We start from the raw sequence: 24,859 nt of genomic DNA, 5'->3' as shown, positions 1-24,859 counted from the left end.
ACGAGTGAGATATGAATGAAGAGATTAGAAGAGTGGAATATGAGTAAGGAGAGAAGAGGAATCAACAGAGATAAGACTTGGGAGAAATGAATAAAGAGATAGGGAGAGATAAAAATGAGTGGAATATAAGTAAGGAGAGGGGGATCAAGAGAGTTACGACGAGGGAGAGATGGGCATAGAGATAGGGAGATATAAGAAGGGAATGGAATATAAGAAAATAGGTAAAGAGATCAAATTAGATACACAAGGAAGAAAAGACAGAAATGGACATAGAGCCAGACAGAGTAAAACGGGAAGAAATGAGACAAAAGGTTAGGTAAGATAAAACAGAGAGGGAAGAGAGAGAGAGAGAGAGAGAGAGAGAGAGAGAGAGAGAGAGAGAGAGAGAGATAGTCCACATTTCAAGTTGCACATCCTAATTCATTAATACATTTTCGTTCCCACTCACTAGAAGCAATCTTGCACTAACCATGCAAAGATCTGAAGTGTCAAACACACTGCACCTGAGAGCGTCATATTTTTCATTACTGCCTTTGAAATCATTTGAGCTGACAATGCTGAGGTTCGTGCGTGGTTGCGAAAGAGTTTCTCGAAACGATTTTAAGGTTTCGATAAGCAACGAAAATATTATTGTTACTGAACTGATAAAGGGAGATTCGATTTTTCAACTACTAGCGAAATAGTCTTTAATGCAGTGTGAGTGTATTGTATTTAGTGAAAAATGTTGAAACACACAGCCGAGAGGTATTTATCCGATCTGCTCAAAATCTCGATTAACTATTGTAGTTTTTAAATGATGAAGTTTAGTTTGTCGTGTTGTATAATTCTTGTTGTTCAGGTGAGTGTTTCGTCATTTCTTTTTTAACATCGAAATTGAATACACGTATATTGTTGTTTATACAACCAACTTATCGACAAAATTAATACTGTTTCTCAAATCAAATATTAATTTTTCCTTAATATTCAAGTTTTCTTCGATGCAGGTTTCATACTTGTGCTGAATTTGTTAAATTACATAAAATATATAAGATGGCGAGAAAGTACTATTTCTTAAATAATTTTATCTTTTGTGTGTATGTGAAACTGACATGCGGCCCTTAATTTAGTTTGGTTTATTTCACGATATTCTTGAAATCTACATAAATAATACGGGAATGTGCTTTGGAGTATTACGGAATTAAACGTTTTGGTATTTTCTAAATATATTAACCATTTTCTCCTTGATAATCCGAATGTGTATGTACACATATTCCGAAACACTTGTGTGGGAAAACCGTTGCTGAAACTTTTTATTCGGTTTGATAGGGTGGTTAAAACATATTCTGAATTAAGGTTTTTGGAAGCTGCAGAATTCTTTATGGAAATTTTATAATCAAATTTTCATAAACTAGGTTTTGAAAAAAATTCTGTGGTGTTTCCCATTAACTTTTTGGGTGAGGTACCAAGGAGACTAGATAACTGAAGCAGTCACATGAACAATGTTGTCAAGTAACAAGAACCAAAGTTTACAAAATAGGACAACTATTGGCCATATTAATTTATATCACACATTTCTCTATCAAACGGTAATTTCATTTTGCAAAAATTCTGCCATCTGTCCACGAAAGGTACAACTATATCACACTGTCATACGATCGGCTAGGGACAGCATTAGCACCTTGGTAAATACATGCTAAAAGCACCAAACCTGACCTGCCTAACATATCCACGTATGCATATAAATAGCTTAAATGAAAAAAATATAACTTGTCAAACCTATTTACATGTATTTGCCAAGGTGTTAATGCTGTCCCTAACCATTCGTCACTTATGTACATATACTGGGCGCTAACAATCAACGCTTTATATTTTTACATCCCTGTCGTCAAGTAAGTTATTTACAATGTTGTTCGCGTGATGGCGTTCAACTCACTATTGCAATTATTAATTGAAAGCGGTAATTAAAACGACATTATGGACCACGCAAGAGAACATGTGCAAAATACAATAATTTGCCTATATGTATATCTCGCTTGGGCGTCGAAGACGATACATAAATTTAAGCATGGCGTTCAGATTTAGCAACCAGAACTCTTAGCAAATTTCGTTTCATTATTATTTGAAGTTATTAGTTCCATAATAGACATATACAGTGAAGATAATAAGGTATTATTACAACCTTGTGTCTTTGGCTAACACAGTTCAATCAACAATTGAAAATTACTGACACAACAATGAGCTTTGTTTCCAGGTGTACTTTAGTTTCTCATCACATACGGACAATGAAGCGAAATTTCAGCGTGGTGTGCCTTCATGTAAGTTTTTCGCCTATTTTACTACACCGTAAATTTTAGAAGACTTGCCTTGTTAATATATGTAAAGCAGATTATTTCGAAATACAAATTGAAATTTTATCCATGCTTGCATAGCATATTCTCTTTCTTATTTTCAAATATTGGAACATAGTTCTCATGTATTCCTTTTGTAACAGTAATGTATTAAATGCTCCAAATTTTTCTACCGGTAAAGAACTGCGATTTCCATTAACATTGCCCAATTATGGAATTCGTACTACGAGGATTGTTATTATCATTACAGATTGGGACATAAGCAAATCGAACGACATCAAGGTTATTTACACAGGTGAGGATATAATGTTATAATTTAATACGTTGTGTGTTAATCTTTCTGATATAGGTGTGGCCATCTCCTGTTAATAAGTCCAACTGTTAATATAATCCCCTAATATATTTGGATATAACACGCTAGTAAAGGAGAGATGAGGTTAAAGAAGATACAATATTGTAATTGTTACATAATTTAATACTAATCAAGGACTGTACTAAATAACCTTTACACGGAATTTGTAAACTACAAATTGTTACTATCACAAATTCTAAAAGTTATAACTAGGAATATACAGGGTATACATACAGTTTATGTCAGTTTTAGTTTTATTTTATTTCATTTTGAATGACACAGTATTTCTTGCGTAATTTCAGATTGTAATGATGCATACAATTACAAGAGGAACACGTGCCGTTGTAAGTTGTGCAAAAACATTTAGATGTGAGGATTTTAAAATAAATCATGTGCAATAAACTAAAGCTAAATCTCAAGTTAGAGCGAACGAGGTTTTCAGAGTATCTATAGAGACTCAGTATATTACAATAATTCAGTAGATTATTTGCATACAGAATAATTTTGGAAAGAAACAGTATAATTTAGCATTGACAAAATGGTGGCAATTATAGAAATGGAGTAATTTCTTCAAAACTTATAAATATTGCAATATAGCGGCCTCTATAATCATATTTTCAATTATTTAGCAGATATAGTTATACTTTTGTCAGGAAGTTAGATTAACAATAGCAATGAACAAAGTTTCTAACCCTCATAGCGTTTGAATTCTGAGTATATTACTAAGATATGTCCTCACATTAATATTTCCAACCTATTGAGTAATTCCGAACATTAAATTAATCATATTTTATGTAATTCGAGGATCTGAAGAATAAGTTTAAATAATGAAAAATAAATATTTGAAAATTATAAATATTTACTTCGATTCTGCTCTACGGAAGTTCCCTGAAATGATACAAAAATGGATTAAGTCTTACAACACTCTTAGTACATCACATCAGACAACAATTTAGTATTCGTAACAATCTTAAACACATTATTATAGTCGCTATGAAAATATCCAATTTTCCTAACAATTCGTTAGAACGTTACATTATGAAAATTAATATTTTTATACTTCATGATATGAAATCTTATGTGAATCTATCATAATGACATTTCCCCTTTCTTTCAATTTACATAAACAAGTTGTTATTGTGTTCAATAATAATAATAGTAATAATAATAATTTTGAAAAAATTTGCTATGGAAAATCTATGGAAGGAAATAGACTAAAGTATGATATTCCAGTGAAATGTATTAATAGAAAGTTCTTATTCTCAGAAATAATATTCTGTTACATTTTCATGCACGTTGCTTACGTTTCGAAAACACCAAATCCGCTGACCAAGGCTATTTTATTTACGTAAAAAGAACACTATACACGTAACGTTTCGACCCTGTATCAAGGTCTACTTCAAACTAAGAAACAAATTCAAATGAAAAGTCTAGAACACAGGAAGATTATTTTCTCATTTTACTTAAATAAAACAGCCTTGGTCAGTGGATTGTTTTTGTAAAATGGAAATAAGTCTTAATTGTGTTACCATTCAATAACTTATTTACAAGAAACAAGGATATGATATTTCTAATTTGTGGTGTAAATGTACTAACGTTTTCAAAACATCCTGATTGATTATTTGCTCATGAGTGAACTTTACAGTAATACAAGGAGTTGTAACTCATACGCGTATTCTGATACTATAAACTAACATAGCACTGACATATAAAACTATTCCTAGAATTATGTCTTAATTATTTATATAGAGAAACGTTTTTGCACGGTATTTGTAATTAAACTGGGATAAATGTTCGAGACAAATATGTATTATAATCTGTTTTTACATTAGGTTACGGTTGCGAAAGAAAAGCACATGGATACTGTATGTGTAAGTAGTCATCCCATACACTGTTATTTCTTCTTATAGAATTTGAAGGAATAATTTTTATTCTATTTAGTTTTACTGTTGTTTCTCTTGACACTCAATTCCTGCAATATTCACTTAAAATACTTAATGATATAAAAATATTTACGTCGCAAATGTTAACATAAAAGTGCAAATGTATCCTGTAGTACCGAGTGTCAAACTGACACTATACAGAGAAAAAATATCTTGCCTAATCAAGAAACTAACAGTTTCTCTTGTGGGGATCCTGAAAGGCTAGTAGTAATATTGTTGAATTGCAATCAATGATTAACGGTTCGACCACAGATGCATTAATATTTTACAGAGGTTGGAATCCCACATTGGCATATCTGGATATAAAGTGAACATACAACAGCAACGCACCCAAAAATTATAATTAATTCATTTAAAACAGCAACGGTTGTTATTAATGATATCGACCATTTATAAATAAATACATTAAGTTATAATACAAAGAGCCAACAAGTATTTATCTCTAATGGGACCACTTTGATCATGACATTCATGATTATTTGAAATTACTAAAGAAAATTGTATACAGATTCTGTTCTTTCTAACATAATTTATTATGGTTAATTCAAAATTTAAATATACAATACGCATAAGTAGGAACACTCTTTAAATATGCACATCTGCATTAATATAACTTCTACTTTATCTGACGATACAATTTGTTCATTTTTCCATGCTGTCTACCCTTATAGCACGGAGTTCCTTGACTATTTGAGAATCTAAAGTAAATAAAAAATATAATTGAATATGATACTTTATAGACGCTTGTTAAAAGCTTTCATGGATGTCTAGAGGAACAAATGAAGCATAGCAAAATGTAAGGTTGCAACCTTTGGGATCGCAGTGTGTTACGAACACCACTCCGACTCATGAGAATATTGATAAATTACTCAGTATGTACAATACATGCATTAATGTGGAAATTACTTATTTATTTTAAATGTCTCTAACTGCTAACATGTAACTTAGGAAGTAGACACTGGATAAAGCTATAACTAGTTTTATTATGTACTGTACTGTTAATATTAACAAATGAAAATTATATTAAAGAGGAAATAAAAAGTAGGCTTAATTCAGGAAATGCATGTTACTTCTCTCTTCATAAACTTTTGTCTTCTCGTTTAATATCTAAGAAACTAAAAGTTAAAATATACAAAACAGTAATTTTGCCTGTAGTATTATATGGATGTGAAACTTGGTCCCTTACATTGAAAGAGGAACATAAATTGAGAGTATTTGAAAATAAGATCCTTAGGAAAATCTTTGGACCTAAAAGGGATGAGGAGACAGGTGGGTGGAGAAGGTTACATAATTTAGAACTACATAATTTGTATTCATGTCCAGATATTATTAGAATAATTAAATCAAGAAGACTTAGGTGGGCAGGCCATGTGGCACGAATGGGAGAGGAAAGAGGAGTTTACAGGATTCTTGTTGGGAAACCTGTTGGTAAGAGACCTGTAGGAAGGCCAATACGAAGATGGAGGGACAACGTTGAGATGGACCTAAGGGAAATCGGTAGGGATGGAAAAGAGTATATAGAACTTGCTCAAGATAGGGAAAGATGGAAGGCCTGTGTTGCTGCAGCCATGAACCTTCGGGTTTAAGAAGGCTAGGGAGTTAATTAGTTAGTTAGTTACTGTACTGTTACTAATTCACATACCTAAAGGTTTAGTTTCCATAACAAACAATCATTCAAAATACCAATCATAAGCTAGTCATCTCTAATATTTTAGGTCATCCATGTGACATAACATTAAATCACTCGAAAAATCAATAGGAAATATGAACCTGTGGATATCTCTCTCTTTCAGGTAACTTAACCAAGTCAAATGTCGATCGTTCAGGTTCGTTTGTTTTTTGACATGTAACAAGATATGAATGTCAATCTGAATTATACAAAAAATGCTGCAAACCTTATTTAATAACAACTAAACCTCTAATATACTATTGCTATGTAATATTGATCATTAACTTTATGTCTATATAGATGTAAATAGTACACGCAATACGCAGCTACATATAGAAACATTTAATTGTTGGTGAACTCTACTTAGTGTCAAATCAGATTGGCAATTCCTTCGATGATCGATTCCTTTTGAAAATGTTAACATGTTATAGGGTCAAGTCCTGTAATACGGCCACGTAAATTTTCTAACCACAATATATGGTAAACTATAATCGGAAATACCTTGAAATTATGTTTAGTATGAAAGGCAATACAGTAAGTAATAAATCAGGAAAAATGGTTTATGTTGAACTTTTTCTACACACATACTAATATTAAAATTTTCACAAAAACAGTAAATTGGCCAATTTACAAAACAGGCCTTCAATATGGCCAAGGTATTACATGTGATGTTCTCAATGAGTACTACAGTCTTTACACACGAAAATGTCCAAATTTTCAGCATGTGCACATTCCTCGTGACACCAGTTCCCACAGCGAATACAAGAAACCCATATTTCACCTCCAAGATCATCGCTGTAAAACATGTTGCAGTAGGTACACTGTGAATCGTTATCTCCATCTTTTTATTTTTCTTGGGTAACTTTCTCCATCCCTTTCTGCTTTCTCTTACTCTTTTTCTTTAATTTATCCACTTTCTTCTCTGACATCTTCCTTTTATGGTCTGGTGACGTCAGGACCAGAAGCCTGGCCATTATACAAGACTATGTAGCAATACACCGTTCCGTTTGTGGCTCATAGGTGGCAGCACCTGTTGCCTTCACACAGTGTCTTTGAATACTACAATGAGCACATGTTACCGACACAGGACGCTCCCGTTTGCAACACACATCGAACACTAATGCTACGTAAGAATACAAATCACCAAGAAAAACAATATGGCTGTTCTTTACTCACCTTCAGACACAGTTGTTTAATTAAAACACACGTACGGCTGAACAAAGCACGGAGCTCAACATTCACTGCCACAGGACGGTCGCCATAACTCTCACTGAGAGTTCGGTAGTACCCGAACAGATGTCTCTTCAGTCGTCGAGGCACAGCAGTACGAAATATAATTTCTGGCCGTTTTACAAGACTGGCCGTAATACAGGACTTGACGCTATTTCTAATCAAGAACAGAAAACTCTTTATTTCTTTGGACTTATTTTCGAGGAAAGCTGTTTACAGTAAACGTAGATTAACTTCTTTTAAATTTAAATTATAATTATGAAGTTGGACAAGTAATGCAATTTACATTAAAATATTGAATTACAATTCGAAACATTGATATTTTGACACAATACAACAGATGACACTTAGTTATCGAGAGATCCTTATTAAGTTCGTTATTACGTACATTGTACTTCTATTTTATCACAAATAAATGTGACTACTTACATGAGATAGTTCATTTCGTTTTTCCTAATTTCTATTCAAGTTGTTGCATTTGTAATGCTCTCTCATGAATACATAATTCTTCAAACGTTTGTGTCTAAATAGTAGATACTTCATAGGGGATATATGTATTAATTGTGGGTTAAAAAGTATTGTTTGAAGTTTAAAATTAACCTGTGAATCACTTCTTACTTGTGTAGCAAGAGATGCAAGTTACAAGAGCAAAGAAACAACTAAACATAATGAAAATTTGACTTCATTAAGTGATTTCAAGAAGACTTTAATTTATAAAGGTACGTAATTTTTAAATTGAAAGCACAAGTTTATTTACAAAAATCATATACCTCAATTTTTAAATTAAAACCATTGTTATTTCTAACACAATGCTCTATACAGGCGTTTCCATGACAAGAATTTTTATATAAGAAATCTAAATTATACGTTCGTCCATTGTAATATTTTCTCAACTTACTTGTGTAAGTAATGGTTATACGTTCATATAAATGATTACCAACAATTCTAACAGAAATTTAGGATCATATGTTACCTGAAGACCATTAAATTAATATAAATATTAACTAATCATTGCTAAAAGTTACTATTTGTGTATTTTTTAAAATGCTGCTATATTTGTATCATTATTAAGTCGTAATTTAATATTGCATTTACAGTCCTCCAAAAGAAATGTTAATGTAAAGTAACGTAATGTAAGTTTCAGGTGTCACCTTGTGTTTTAATAGATAAAAGGCATGCACTGGCTAAAGAATTGGTAATTATATTCTTCTGAATATGTGAATACAAAAACCAACAGGGAATAATTTATTTGTCATTATTTTATAGAAAGTCCTCAAATTCGAGGCAGCAAAACTGTCACCCGAAGTCATGACGTCAAGAACGTCCCAACAATGAAGAATTCCCAAACTAATTACGCATTTGAAGGTACGTTTCCTTTTACCATTCCTTTATAATTCATATTGTAAACTAATTTTACTACTCATATATGGATTTCCCTGCTGTATATTCCAATTTTTTTCACATATCCAAAGCTTTGTATAATTGATTAAGTGTAGTAATAATTTCTGGTGCGAATTTATAATTTGTAGCTAAATATACAGTATAAAAAATAAACAACCGCATTAGTATGAAGAGACGGGGTACAAGCAGTACATTCAGGAGCAACTTGAAAGACACCTGTCCGTATTCAATGGATTGCATATCGAACTTTGTATGAAACTTTCATAATTTGCAACACTGAAAGAAACTGCGTTTGCTGCTGCTACTAATGTTCGAAGTAACTATAATGCAATCTTGATTGTAACAAGTACTATATTATTCATCTAAAAAAATATTGGATGCTAAAATAAACTAAAATAAAACTGCTAATGGTACTACTGCTACTACTACTAGAAGTAGTAGTGGTAGCCTAGTGTAGTAATATTAATAATAATAATAACATAATTTAAAATACCTATAAAGCAATAATTTTAAAAATTAACTCCTCTTTGACAAACTTCTGCATATGCCACTGATCTGTATCAGAATATTTTTGAGGGGAGGGGGTGTCCTCGACATCTTCGATTCGACCCCCCCCCCTAGGAAAATTTCTGGCGACGCCCATGCTTGTTGGGCATTTGTTTCCAAAACTACATGTGTAATTATAACGACTCGTTATTTTACTTTAATTGTGATACTTTGGTGAATTCAGATAAGCTGTAGTTACTTTCCAGGACGTAACATGCTTTGTTGTGTTATTTTAAACCTGTGCATGTAAAGTTACGCTGGCAAAACATGCACTGCAGAGAACATAATATGTGGTACTTGTGTAAACAGTTAAATATCCTTATTGTGTGACAAAGTAACGTTAACATGTTATCTTTACAAGCAAACTAACAGTAACGACAAGGCGTTACTTTCGGAAGTAAAGTAATTGTGATTGTAACGCGTTAATATTTCAGTATCTTACCAAACTTTGTTACCTTTAATTCATTACAAGACATTGTGAAGGTACTGGAAATTCGCGGTGGCTCAGTCGGTAACGCGTCTGACTACCATGCCCAAGGTCCCGGGTTCGATCCCCGGCCGGTTCAAATCCGGGAACGGAAGCGGAAGCGGCCCCGACGCCCACCCAGCGTCGAATGACATGGGTACCTGGGGGAAAACCTGGCGGGTAAAGGCGGTCAGGGGCGTGATGCTGATCACATCACTCCCACTCACGAATAAGCATGATTTATAAGGAACACTGTGTGTGTGTGGGGGGGGTGTCTGTGTGTGGGGGGGGTGTCTGTGTGTGTGGGGGGTGTCTGTGTGTGTGTGGGGGGGGTGTCTGTGTGTGTGTATTACATATATTTGTTTCTCTTCAGAACCCATTAACACTGTAAGAGAATCACGAGGTAAGTTATTATCTCAATACACAAATCAATGTACAATAAATATACCATTTGTGACAATCTATTTCAGTGGATGTCACTTTATTAAAATTATTACAATGCTCCTTTTTGTCATAATTAAATATTAGCAACAATTGTAACGTTCTGGACCTGGGAAGCTTAGCATGGCCCTCTCTGGAACCGACTCCATAATATTTACTATAATTCAGTCCAATCTGCATAGCAGTATGTAAAAGTCGTCGTTGCCCTCCACAGAGATAGGACTAGTTTCAGTTTTACCCATAATGCTAACCTTTTCCTCCAGCGGTGTCATGAGACTCTGAATTGCTCTCAGGGTTCGGGTGTATGTTGCCAGTTAAAACAAAGTAGCCAAAGGCTTGGTGAGAGCGATACACAGGATTCACTTTAACATATAAAATTTTATTCAACAACAAAGTTCAGAAAGAAAACTTAGACTAATACAGAGAGGTTATGAGATTAAATTAAGGTAGCAGGACTTTAGACACAGAAATAGAATGGATAAACTTAGTATGTACTCAATTTACCTTGATACATAGGGACCCAACGTTTACATATTAAACCTGTTACTAATCTATCTCCTAAAATAATATTCCTATTAGAGCATAAATTTTCTACTTCGCGGTTGGAGGCTGGGGGGGAAGAAAAAGGAAAGCTGATTAGTCACTTCTCTCACCCGAGGGTGGAGTGTGTTCTTGGCAGTGCCAAGTTCACTTCTCTCGTCCCAAGACGGAGCGTAACTTCTCTCATCCGAAGATGGAGCGAGGCTATCTCTCACTCGAAAGTGGAGCAGATTCGCTGACCAGAGGACAGAGTCCAACCTCTTATCTCTCGCCCGGAGCTCAGCTTCTCTCATCCGAAGATGGAGCCCTTACTCTTGGTCTCTCGCTGGATAAGGCGGAATGAGTGTCCTTGGTCTCTCGCCGGAGCGGAGCGCACCTCCTCTCGCCCGAAAGCGGAGTCCTTCTCCCTTTCTGGTGTTTGGTCTCTCGCAGTAGCGGAGCACACCTTCTCTCGCCCGCAGGCGGAGTCTAACTAACTTGCCAGCCAAGCTGTTGCCTTTATATAGGGTCTGCGATGCTAGCGAAAACGGGCGGAGAAGAAATAAACTATTAAAAGTATATTCCTAAAGTACGTTTTCCAAAATAGAGGTGGAACTCATTTTTTTAAATTTATACAATTCTCAATTTCTTAGATTCTTAGAAAGGTCATAAAAATAGAGGTGCGACTCGTACAATTTGTGACGAGACGGGTTCGTTACAGAATTATCATTCCATAGAAATTGAAATAGGAAATATTGTTTAGTCTATGCATTTTAGTGTAAATATAAAATATATCGTTCATGTCCCAATGCAATATCACAGACATTAATATAGAATTCATACTAGCTTACAAGGTAGATTCTACCTACTGAAGTAAGACATAAAGATTGAATGTTTCTGCCTGTAAATTCTAAATTAAAATGCGTGACATATTTTCCAGATGCTGATCTCACATCGGATGCACCTTCGACAATAGTTACAGAAGCACCTTTCCTCGCAGACATAGGTACAAACTATTTCCACTTCAGTTCTATTCCTCCAATCTGTAATGCTAGATTGTCCCATTCAGGAATATTATCATCTTAATTATGTAATGTTTTAAGGAAACTATATTTTACGTGTACTTACACAGCTGCGTAACTTGGGACCTAAATTTGGGCGGGGTTTAATAAAATATGAACTCTAGGTAACAGGAGGTTAACGGAAATACTCCCAATTTTCAATTGTAATAACCTGAACATTTTCAGGGAAGCGAGTTCACACTTTGGACATCTATGTTATGTGACACTAATGATAATGAAGCACGCTAGAGACCACTAGCGGAACCTATCTCACAAGTTCTAGCTGCCACCTCTAGATGACAGTGATATGTATATTAGTTATTAAAACTGTTATCATACTCGTATTATCCACAGTGACTCACTCACATTACTGTTTGTTCCGCCACAAATATAAGTATCTTTAAAAGTCAATTACTGCATGTATTTTGATATTACAGAAGTGTATAATTAAGAGCGCAAATTGGACTTAATCTTTCTTGCTGTGTTTTTTCAATATGTTTATGTTAATAAACGTATATTCTAAATATGTAGAAATATACTGTTTTGTTTTTAACTAGTATTTATGTAATATGTTTACATTTTTTATGAGGCGTGTAAGAGATATCCAAAACAATAATTTTTCAACTTCACAGGGCTTCTTAACGACGATGTAGAAGATAGTGGAGTTGGTGTTCCCGTTTACTCTACAAGTACGTACATAATAAGTTCTGTAACTGATTTCATAATCTGTAAGATCAATATGTAGCAGTGAGTGTAATAATAATTTTGGTAAGCAGTTCAATCAATAATGGAGAATGTATGTTAAAGGAAAAGACATTCAAATATAATTGAAATTCCACCATAATGATGAGAATTTCTATATATGTAATTTAATGAAATAAATAAACATATAAATAGTACAATGAAATGTGCAGTACGGTTCAAAAATAATTGACGTAAAATTTCATGGTGGAATGAATTTAGACTAGAGTTGATGAGTTTTATCTATGCGAGTGAACCATATACAAGCCAGGTTGCGTAGTAGCAAGGGGAGGAGTACTACAGGTTCCCTTAGCCAATGCAACCATCCAAGCAATTACAGTATTGAGTGTCTCTCTCTCTCTCTCTCTCTCTCTCTCTCATATATATATATAATAGAATTTATTTCCAGTATGAGCCTTTACAGCTACGAGGGTCACTATTTATATTTTGAGTCTTGGCAACACTGATTGAAGTTAGGCGCGATTTGACGTTTGCACGGAATCGTCTGGCATTATTGACCATAACGTACTTCAAATGTTTTGTCAATAGCTTGATTTGTGTTGTTTATGTTGCCTTGGAGATTGCGCGACAACAATAAAATGGAATTAACTCGTGAACATTTTCGTGCGATGATTATTTACGATTTTCGACGTGGATTATCAAGACAAGAGTGCATCGATCAACTTACTTCCACATTTGGCGATGAAGCCCCATCCTTTGCCACTGTGAAACGCTGGTATAACGAATTTAATCGTGGCCGCCATTCGCTCACCGACGAGATTCGCGAAGGTCGTCCAAAATCAGTTGTTGTTCAAGAAAACATTGATGCTGTGCAAAACCTAATACTGCAAGATCGTCATGTGACGTACTGTGAGATTGAGGCAACCATAGGCATTAGTTCCACCAGCATATATAAAATATTACATGATCATTTAGCTGTGAGAAAGGTATGTTCTCGTTAGATCCCACACAATTCGACAAAAACTCAAAAAGACGCTCGCGTCAATTGGTGCAAACAAATGCTCAATAAATACAATCGTGGTGCTTCAAAAGACGTATATAAGATTGTAACAGGTGACGAATCATGGATATATGCATATGAGCCGGAACGTAAACAGCAGTCGACTGTATGGGTGTTTCAAGATGAACCCAATCCAACAAAAGTTGTTCGCGCTCGAAGCACATCGAAACAAATGGTCGCCTGTTTTTTCGGGAAAACTGGTCATGTGGCAACTGTGCCTTTAGAGGAACGTAGAACGGTCAACTCTGAATGGTACACAACAATTTGTTTGCCAGAGGTCTTCGCTCAAATACGGAAAACAAACAAACGCCGTCGGATCATTCTTCATCAAGACAATGCCCGCTGTCACACATCTCGTCTAACAACCGACTTTATGAACAGTCAAAAAATCGAATTGATGGGTCATCCGCCGTACAGTCCTGATTTGGCACCCAATGACTTCTTCTTGTTCCCGAATGTCAAGAATAAATTGCGTGGTCAACGATTTTCGTCGGCGGAAGACGCCGTTGATGCGTTCAAAAACCATATTATGGAGGTGTCTCAAGAAGATTGGAAAAACGGCTTTGACAAATGGTTCGAACGAATGCAAAAGTGTATTGACCATAAAGGAGAATACTTCGAAAAACAATAAAGCAGTTTTCAATGCCAAATTCCTGTTTTTTCATTGTTAGGCTCAAAATATAAATAGTGACCCTCGTATACATACCATACAAGTGAAAAATTTCCGTGTACTTTCCCTACCCCCTTCCTCCTTTTAGTCTGCTTCCACCTTCACACTGCTTGGGAGTTCACAAACACTATTTCCTTTCAAATCTTTCCCTATACTTGCACTGTTACCTGAGTGATTCCTAAATTTTCTCGAATTTATTTATTAATTTATTTATTTAGTAACCCTCCCCCTTTCACACATGTTCGCTATCCCCACTGAGCTTCTTTGATCTCTTTACCCAGGCGTAGTGTACGAAAGTTCCCAGATTCCTTATTTGCGCCTCCCCCCCTCTCGGTCTCTCCCTCCTAATAACGCTTGTCATTATATTCTCAATGTTATCTTCATTAATTTCCCTGATATATTTTTGTCTTGCCTCCCCTGTTTCTTTGTATTGGAGGAGAATGTGAAATTTCGTCTCGTCTTCGCCGCATAACTGGCATTCTACGCTCCCGTCCTCCCGTTTGAGTTTAACTTGTGCCCATCCCCCCAGTCTGAACCAGGCCAATCCTGACCTTTCTTTTGCCCCAATCAAATCTACGTAGTTCCTCCTTCCCCATTCTCGATCCGTATCACTATTTTCGCCGATGTTAACGATATTTTTGCGTCGCATTCTGCAAAAATTTTCTGTTTGGTAATATTTCCAGTCTGGCACGTATGGCCCCTAGCATCTGCATATCAATTCTCCCCTCTATTCCCTCTTCCCACACCCATCCTAGCCCTATACTGTATAATTCCGTCTTTATTTTTGCTACCCATTGCCTCCCATTACCCCCGCCCTTATCTGTGATTGTACACAGAGTTTCTTCAAATTTCCCCCCTCCATGGTGATCAGTTTTGCCCAGTATTTAATGCTCCTCATTTTGGCATCCACTTCCTCTCTTAATTTTCCCATTTCCCTAAGTGCCCCACATGTTGCCGTAACCCTCCCTACTCCTAGCCCTTGTTTTAGGAATCTAGATTGTACGACGTTTACGGTTTCCCCTCCCTCCCAGACCCATAGTTCGATGCCATAGAATAGTGTTGCCTTAACTGTGGCCTCGTAGACCCCCTCCAGAATTTTGATTGGAATATTTGGTATTTTGTATTTTATTTTTCTTGTTTTTTCTAACGCAAAAATTGCTTTACATTTATTCCTGTGTACGTGCCTTGCCCACCTACCCGTCATTGTCATCACCATGCCTAAATAATCGTACTGTTTCACCCTATCGACACTTGTCTCTCCGTATTTCCATTGTTCATCCTTACCAAATACGTACCCATTCTTACATATCATTATTTTGGTCTTCTTCATATTTACTCGCATGGCCCATTTCCCGCAATATCCGTGTAACGTGTCTAGACCGTTCTGTAGACCTGCTGTCGTGTTCGAAATCAGTACCAGATCGTCTGCGTATAACAAAAGTGGTACCTTTACGTCGGATATCGTTGGTGAATCCGTGTCCCTCTGCGTTATTTCCTCCATGATATCGTTGATGAAGAGGATAAACAGCAGAGGGGAGAGGACGCACCCCTGCTTCACCCCCAGTATTGATTCATTTGCCCCTGTAACGCCCTCATTCCCGCACTTTACGCAAAACTTAACTTTTTCATATGCCGCTTGGAGAGCTCTGATCATTCTGGCGGATACTCCAACGTCCCACAATTTTGCCCACAACATTTGCCTGTTAACCGTGTCAAAAGCCTTTTCGAAATCCACGTAGCAGCAATATAGTTTTCTCCTTTTGACCCCTAGTTTTTCTTGTATCAATGTCTGCAATAAAAGTACATTGTCTATTGTCTGAAAAATTTTCCGAAATCCAGCTTGCAGAGGAGAAAGAACTTCAAAAATTTCGCACCATTTTTGTAATGGTGTACATAATATCTGGTAGTACACTTTGCTCAGTACCGACAGTAATGAGACCCCCCTGTAATTGTTAGGATTGCTTTTTTCCCATTTACCCTCGTAGATGGGGCAAATGATGGTATCCGACCATTTTTCCGGAAACAGCCCCTTCCGGTAGAGCCCATTCATAATTTCCCAGCCCATTTCCGCCATTAGTGAATTTTTATTTGTGCGCGTTCCCGTTTTTTAGCGAGTTGATTGCTAGAGAGTATTCATTGTCTGTTGCCTCCTCATCTAGAATTGGTATCTTATGTATATCTGCAAAGAATAGCAAGGTTCATCTAGGCTACAAAGATATTTCTCGTCAATTCTAATTATTTTCTATTTCCAACATTATACGCGTATATATCCTTAACTAAATTATTTCTTTAAATAAAATAATAAACCAACAAAAATCTACTCCTTCCTTTTCAAAATATTCATCATATATAATATGCTTTTCATTTGGGTATATTATTTCATCAATATGCATCACATGAAAATTGTACAACAAAGGATTTTTATGCAATATCTTGCGAAAACAGTAAAATAGACCAATAATGCTGAATCTTTGTAGAAATCCATTAATTTATTCTTGCTTCCAGGTTGCGAAGACGGACAAAAGTCGACAACTAGTAAATGTGAATGTAAGTATATGTGTTATCTACCTGCAAAGTGAATTTTCGTATAAGTACAACTGGCTGCTGTCATCAAAGTCAATTCAAACCAGGTGAAAATTTATCGCAATGTATTAAAATACAGTTCCCTGCCACTTTCCATGGTTTCTATTAGCTAGACTATATCTATTATCTACAAATGAGAATATAGAAAATCGTATGCGAAGTTTTTAGCTGTATAGTACTCGTAATAGACATTTATCCAAATTAGAAATTAATTACAAACAACAATGAGACACATGCAAATTGTTACATTTTCTTCAAGTGCAACGAAAGTATTTAATGTATACATATCCATTTTCAACATGAAATTTATGTAACAATATTATTTGTGAGATGTAACTATTGTAAGGCAAATGTGTAGCAATGGTACCTCAAATGTCTAAATATTAGATACAATTGCTACTTATTTCTTTTCATAGGTCATAACTGTGACAGCCCTGCCCAAGATGGATATTGTTTATGTAAGTAAAATGCAATAGTTCAGTACTAAAATCATTCAAGATTTAAGTAGTATAATCTCTTAATAATATGTAATTATTTTCTGAACTAAATCTCTCACCATAGCTCCAATAATTATATCTATGAGCTTATATGACTTAATGATTAAAAATTACATTTTCTTCACTACTTACAGTCAAAATAAATTTACCTCTTCAATTTCAGGTCGTGGTGAAAAAGAGGACAGTGGATCAAGTAAGTGTGTTTACAAATGTTACATAATTTTTATTTAAAAAGGCACAAAATTTTATGACCAGTAATAGTAATTTTCAAGATTGACACCCAACACGTAATTTAAAATGTATGGAAGTGAAAAATGATAATTTCAAAAACCCAATTTATATAGGAATTAATCAAAATTTTGGTGCACACGGACGGTGTTATATTGTAGAGACATGACAGGAAATGAATTTTCCACCAGTGCTCTGATTTATTGTTCAATTATTCCAATGAGGGAGATGATGTTCTGGTGGGTACTTGCTATTTCAAGCGTTTTTCCTATAATCAATCGTCTTGTGACACACTTGTACTAAGCGTGTGAACCTCGAAAGGTTCGGGGATCAAACCTGGAGCCCTTTACATGAAAGTAATTATACTATTGGGGGTTAGCGGTAGCTCGTAAGCTCTCGCTTGGCTGCATCTGCTAACTGCAGGAGGTACCTGAATAAACTTAAATTACAGAAACCTTTATAAAATGGCAACTCTCATGATATGGGTTACTATGACCTTAAGTCTGCATTGGCAAAGGATGGCATTAGAAAAGTATATTACCTGTCTCTCTCTCTTTAGAAGCGTGGACAGAAGGATTTGTAAAGTAACTCTCACTCGCTTGCCGAAGTTCGCCTCTTAAATTGTTACTCAGCTTCGCTGCACTCCACTTCCAAACAAGTTTCTATAAGTCTGCATCCAGCCTGAATCTCCTTCAAAATCAAACTCACTCTCCTCTCTCCAAAACTCAAAACCCCTTTTCTTACTCCCGAACCACTCTCCTGTTCTCTTCCAAAACTCAAGACCAACTCCCCTGTCTCTCTCGAGCCAGATCCAACTTGCATTCCTCCTAATCAAAACACCTCCCCTTTTTCTCTCTCATCAATTTTCCTTTGCAAATATTGGCGAATGTTTTTCGCTGAGCTGGTGCTGAAGTTAACACTTTCCTATACTTCCTGCAAGGCTGCCGAGCTAAACGTAACTCGAAAATGAAAATGATGGATACGTAACGGTATCCAGCTGGGCGAAAAAATTCCTTTGAATTTTTAAAACGTTTAGATAAGTTGCAGGTACAGTGCCGGTTATGCCAATGCAGTCCCTTAGAAGGTCTATTTATTTAGTGAAGAAAAATAATAATACATTCACATCAGTAAAAATAAACACTACAGACTAACTCTAAAACTAAAGGGGAGGAAAAAAAAATGCAGTCAAAATTAGATTTGGTTGACAGGTGTCAAGTCGTAATCTAATTTGGACTATCGAAGATCAAGACAAAAGCTCTGTGGGAGCAAACTAAAATTAAAAGCCGAGATGGCAATCAAAAATGAGAAGTCCAATGCCATATTTCGTTCGTCTCTTGCATGAATGAAATGAACGCGTGCGTACTACAATATTTATGCTGAGCACGCATACATTGGCTTCCAAGAAATGTTTATCAACACGAGCTAAGCTGTAACGTCAGCTCGGGTCAGAGAACTATGTTTGATACGTCAGACACACACACCACTGAACTCGGCCAATCCTCCCACGAGAGGAGTTGCTTATCACTTGTCTGCTGAACTGACGTCAGAATGGCCAAAGCCATAAGTTGTGGCTCCACCCACTAAGCATGTGGGGGGGCTAACACCAAAACACTAGGAATATGGGAGCAACTGCTCACGCCACAATAAATTGCAAGGCAATTTGCACTAATATAAGAGGATCCTGGTGAATATATATATTGTATCGAAGCACACGCAAGTTTCTCCGTCCATTGAATCTCTCTGAGAGAATAATTTATGTATAGATATAAGTACCATCTTCCAATAAGAATGAGAGAAAAAATGAGTGTTAAAAATATATCATATTAGACTGAATAATGCTATACTGCATTACGTATTAAAATACCAAAATTGTCCAACACCGTATATTAAATATGAGTAGATATTTGAATACACACGTGATAAGTAAAGAAACCCAACTTAGTCCACTACAAATACATAATGAGTGGAATATTTAAATCAAATGTCCATTATATGTTTATAAATCTTGGTTAGTAAAAAATTAATCCTACAGTCCTTGCTGTACGGCGTAAAAGTTCCTATGTAAGGTCCAGAATGTTCTGAAGACACGCGAAGCACTTGCGTGTAGTATCCACTGCATTCCATGGAGTTCGTGCAAAAGTGTTTGGAACTGCGAAAACCGGAACGAGGGTGTCACAATTTACATCCCAATCATAACGAGAGAATATCGGTCCTTTTGTAGCTTAAGGAACGAGAAGTGTTCATGATTATACCACTGGATGTAAAATTCTGGGTGAGGGACGTTTGATGAGGGGGGGGGGGTAAATCTTGAAGATCGGCGGGTGAACAGAAGGATGAAACAGTTGGATTAATTTGTGCTGCTAACTGTACTGTAGAATTAATCATCCAGGGGAGAATGCTGTTCACCGGACTAGGGAACCTAGTCTCGTAAAGTCTGCCATGCTGTAGAAGTAACAGCTAAAGTAGGTGTGCTTGTCGGGTTGCATATGCCTGCACTCGAAGATGGTAACACACTTGTGGTGGGGACCGTACATGAAAGTAAAGCTGATCTTGCTGCGTACGGGCGTCTGAATGGGAAACAAATCGAAGGATACTGAAGATGGGGTAAAAGGTGTCATGTTTTCTTCTGGCCACTTGAAACTTGTAGGCTGGGACACATGACGGGAAAAGTGTTCATCCACTGCATCACTTTGAGCTGGAATGCAGTTCTGACTGGAATTCCAGCGGAAAGGAATAAAGTACTTTTTGGGAAAAGGGGGCGTGTATCCGCTGCATCTTGAGGGCCGGAGCGTAGAAATGGGAGAAAACTGAAGGTGTGCTCTGGTGGCTGGCACAAATCCCATCGGCCGACGGTCGCAGTGCAGTCCTGAGTTCGAGGAGGTAATGCGAAGTACTCGGCGGGTTTATGTATGCCGGGTGAAAACTGAAATTGTTGACTCCACGAACTGAGACGCGATGGTAAATGGAGTTGCTTTCTGAAGGCCCTCCGGCGCGTAGAATTCCAATGTTGAAGGCGTCTCAGGAAGTCTCTGCTATGCGATGTAGACGTCATGGAGATACGAGACATTATTAGGTGAGGATAGGAATGAGGTGGCCAATTAAAAAAAGGAACAGGGAAAGGTTTCCAAATACAGTCTTTAAAATCACAATAACCCAGAGTATGCCATTGAAATAAAGGTACAAAATCATTAAATATGGGGCCTAATGTCAAATAAAATATAATAACTAATAATAAAAAGCAATAAAGAATGTAAATCAATTTTAAATAACTGTAAGCTAAAAATGTGAAGGTTTACGATGTGAGACATTATTTTACCATAACGGGAGTGTAAACGTGGTGAAAATATTGATCGAAGGCTAACAAAATTGCAATAATTGCCTCTAAATCTAAAGAGGTGATAATAAACAAAAGTAAATAAGCGGAACCAAATCCTTTGAATTTATCTTCAAATGTTAATTAAGTAGGTGACGTAAGAGGAATTGAAGTGACGCAATAATGACGTAGTATCCCTTAGGTATTAGTCGAAGAGAAATTAGTAAACAATTAGAAAAGGTAATTGAACATGCCTCATCTCAATTGTTGTGTTGATTGACGAATATGAACAATCTCATCACCAAAAATACATTGTCAAAGTACTTGTCATATCCATACTACCGTGCGTCCATTTCGATCTTCAGCCGAGAGATCGGGAGAAGCGTGGCGGGCGGCGCTGAAGGAGATGCCGACATTTTCGGCCTGTAATGCCAGCTTATTTTTATGGACATATGCAGACATTTATATAAATATCGCAAAAAGAGCGCTAACCTGTGTTATAAGAGTACTGTTTTAATTTTAGTAGCTTAGTGGCTGTATGTGCTGATGATTTTGACACGCCCACCTCTTTTGAAACACGGCGTAGAGGTTTGTTTGGAGAACGTTCTAACGCTGCATCAATATCATCGAGTTTTGCTTCGGTTAGAATCCGTCGTTTTTGCTTAGGTGTTTTAAAATTTAACGATCCAGTTTCTCGTAATTTAAGGACAAGATGTCTAACCGTATCTCTATGTAGAGGTGAAACGCGTGGGAATTTCTGTACAAATTGCCTACACACGTCTCGACACGAGTCTGTTTTCACGTAAGTGTCATACATAAAAATTCTTTGTTCTAACGTGAACCTTGCGGCTGGCATTCCAATCGTCTAACACAGCACACACACACACTGCAATAACACAAACAAGTAACTGCAAGTAACCAAGAATAACACTCTTGCGCACAGTACGAAATTAACACGCTCTTGGTTTACATTGCTCGCCACTATATTCACAGCTCTGTCTTCATCTAGTCGCGAAGGAACAAAAAAACTCGAGCTCGGAGATTTCGGATTGCAAGGAAGCTCACGAAAACCATTCACTTTTAACGGTTTCGTCTGCAGCGTAATCTTGATACAGTGTTGCACATTCGAAACCTCCAAACGATTCCCATCGCCACAAAACTCTTTCAAGGATATAAACTTAAGCAGGACGTTACTGGTCAAAATTATGATTAAAATGTTCTATTATCTGTGGCTCTTAACATCGTTTTATTTGTGTATATAAGGGCAGAACTTGGATGAATTACAGATGATAAATTATAACACAGGTTAGTGCTCGTTTTGCAATATTTATATAAATGTCTGCATATGTCCATAAAAATAAGCGGGTATTACAGGCCGCAAATGTCGGCATCTCCGTCAGCGCCGCCCGCCACGCTTCTCCCGATCTCTCGGCTGAAGATCGAAATGGACGCACTGTACATTATATATGTGAATGCTTTATTTAAATAACTCCAACAGTTCGCCATTATTAGTACTGAATTTTTGTCTGTATGAAGATTTCGAAGTGCCAACTTGGAATTGATGTTTCGACGTCGACCGCTGGATCGAGTTATTACCCGAAGTGCAAGAGAGTCATGACGTCAGAATAACTCTCGGGGGAAAATTCTGGGGTGGGGAAATTCTAAAAGCTAAGCATGCTGGAACATGGTTCGATCTTGTCCGGCTGCGAGAGCAATAGAGTCGCCGCTAGGCAACAGATTATGCGAAGTCAGGAAAAGGTAACGGGAGATGTATCGTTTCTCAGAGTCAGTTCCTTGGAAAAGGAGCGGAGTTAGCCATTGTGCATTGTCATATTGCAAGCCTGTCATTGTATCAATTATCATCGTTCGGTTGGAACTGTCCAAGGTTACTGGGTGTATGGGAACGCTGAATCGCAGCCTTCGGAGTTTGCTGGAATTAACTGACGCCGGTAAAAGGGAATGGAGGAAATTAACTTGCAAGAAATGTGAGTCGCCGGTATGGTACGAAGCTTCACTTGAAATCTGGAGGTGAAAAGGAAAAGGGGGAGGGGAGTAAATTCTTGATTTGCAGCTCGGATTCATCGCGGCGCTCTGGACAGAAAGAAATAGTGGATGCGCAACATCCATGCGCCAAAGATCCAAGCGCGTGTCGTTACGTAACAAACGTGACTACACATTTGTGAATGTATCTTGTTCGAGTTCTATGCATCTTGATCATAACAATGATTCCGTATGAAATGAAATCGTTATCTGGGTCATTCAGTCCAATGCTAATCTTGTATTATAAACTTTTCTTTTACAGGCTTGGAGCACGGGAAACGAGAACACAATAAAATAATCGTATTAAGAAAACACATGGCAAAGATCGCTATTATTAATACCTTATGCAAAGTACATACGGATACTGAAACGCTGCGAAAAATATTTCCGAAAATGATAACGCCTGAACTGACGGGAAATTAAGATATAATATTATATTTACTAACAAACTATGCAAAGTGAAAAAGGTTGCAATCCTTTTTGGACCACTTAATGCGCTGAATTCTCTTTAATTAGGCGTGATATGATCTCTATATTGACATATTTAAAAGGATATCGTAGCTATGCGTTTCCTATTCTCAAACTCACTCTCCTCTCTCCAAAACTCAAAACCCCTTTTCTTACTCCCGAACCACTCTCCTGTTCTCTTCCAAAACTCAAGACCAACTCCCCTGTCTCTCTCGAGCCAGATCCAACTTGCATTCCTCCTAATCAAAACTCCTCCCCTTTTTCTCTGTCTCATCAATTTTCCTTTGCAAATATTGGCGAATGCTTTTCGCTGAGCTGGTGCTGAAGTTAACACTTTCCTATACTTCCTGCCAGGCTGCCTAGCTAAACGTAACTCGAAAATGAAAATGATGGATACGTAACGCAATAATCAATATTCGAGTAAACCAAGAATACTGCACCAAACTAAGTTACTTTTGAAATCATGCATACTTCACCACATTTAAGTCTCGAGGAGTTCCGACTCTGTTAAATTGCAAAATTGTGGCGACTTCAAAAGCATATACTCTGTTACCAGAGAAACCAGGGCTATTCCAATCAGCAGCTCTAAACCACTTAATTATGATCAGCAAATTTAATTGACATTGTCGAACATACTGTTGGGCGATACAAATGTTTCCAAGGAATAATCTCAAAGCCTTATTCAGGTAGGTTACGAACAATGATCTCAAAAGATTCTAACATACAAATGGGATATTTATTAAATAATTCGCGATGAATGTAAACGGGTACACGTCGCTCTTCTTTTGAAGGAACTTGGAATCATGGAAAACACTTACAGACAAGAGAGCTAATACAATGCTCAAGGAACAGTGAGATTGTGTTTGGGATAATAAATTTCACTGGAAAGATGATCATTATACGATACAGTCAACATTGGAATCATAAAACTGTCTGGAAGTTTTGAATGATTTAATGTAGCAAGTAGATTACAACTTAACTGAAACGATAATAAATTCCATTTGTGCTTTCAGATACTCCAAAGTCGAATGCTAATGGTCAAAGAGGAAATGTCGCTCCATCAAAGCAAAATAATCCGAATAGTAAGTTTGCAGGTTTAGATTAACTAATACTGACTTTGAGAAATAGACAGTGTTCTTTCACCACTAAAAATTATTTTTCTTATATCTGTCCACCAGTAAATTTGTAATAATGTTGCATGCTTCATCTACATACAAGACGTAGAGAATGTATATCTATTTTTGAGGTAACAAAGTTGACAAACCCAAACCATAAGCTTGACGTTTTGAGCTTGTGTTCGCGACAAATTTCTGATGCAGCTTATGTCAATTTCAAATTTAAAT

General features: G+C 36.6%; 1 protein-coding gene across 3 annotated transcripts in view; it reads left to right on the top strand.

Annotated features, from left to right (window-relative positions):
- Window positions 1–710: 710 nt before the first annotated feature.
- The window catches only part of LOC145991215 (uncharacterized), a 65,773-nt gene continuing 41,624 nt past the window's right edge, over window positions 711–24,859 (top strand). For 2 of the 3 annotated variants that reach the window (XM_083127139.1, XM_083127138.1), the window contains exons 1-15: window positions 711–838; window positions 2,231–2,294; window positions 2,578–2,622; window positions 2,982–3,023; window positions 4,512–4,550; window positions 6,416–6,448; window positions 8,148–8,240; window positions 8,788–8,886; window positions 10,308–10,337; window positions 11,835–11,900; window positions 12,588–12,644; window positions 16,893–16,934; window positions 17,387–17,428; window positions 17,631–17,660; window positions 24,530–24,598. In XM_083127139.1, coding sequence (XP_082983265.1) covers window positions 794–838; window positions 2,231–2,294; window positions 2,578–2,622; window positions 2,982–3,023; window positions 4,512–4,550; window positions 6,416–6,448; window positions 8,148–8,240; window positions 8,788–8,886; window positions 10,308–10,337; window positions 11,835–11,900; window positions 12,588–12,644; window positions 16,893–16,934; window positions 17,387–17,428; window positions 17,631–17,660; window positions 24,530–24,598 — 796 coding nt within the window. In that variant the 5' untranslated portion in view covers window positions 711–793. The remainder of the gene's footprint in view (window positions 839–2,230; window positions 2,295–2,577; window positions 2,623–2,981; window positions 3,024–4,511; window positions 4,551–6,415; window positions 6,449–8,147; window positions 8,241–8,787; window positions 8,887–10,307; window positions 10,338–11,834; window positions 11,901–12,587; window positions 12,645–16,892; window positions 16,935–17,386; window positions 17,429–17,630; window positions 17,661–24,529; window positions 24,599–24,859) is intronic. The other variant, XM_083127140.1, reaches the window with a different exon arrangement.

Source organism: Lepisma saccharinum, chromosome 8 (genome assembly GCF_977018435.1).
Source record: "Lepisma saccharinum chromosome 8, izLepSacc3.1, whole genome shotgun sequence".
Classification (NCBI taxonomy): Eukaryota; Metazoa; Arthropoda; class Insecta; order Zygentoma; family Lepismatidae; genus Lepisma; species Lepisma saccharinum.
Note: the sequence above shows the minus strand (reverse complement) of the source record. Positions and strands in the feature narration are given on the sequence as shown.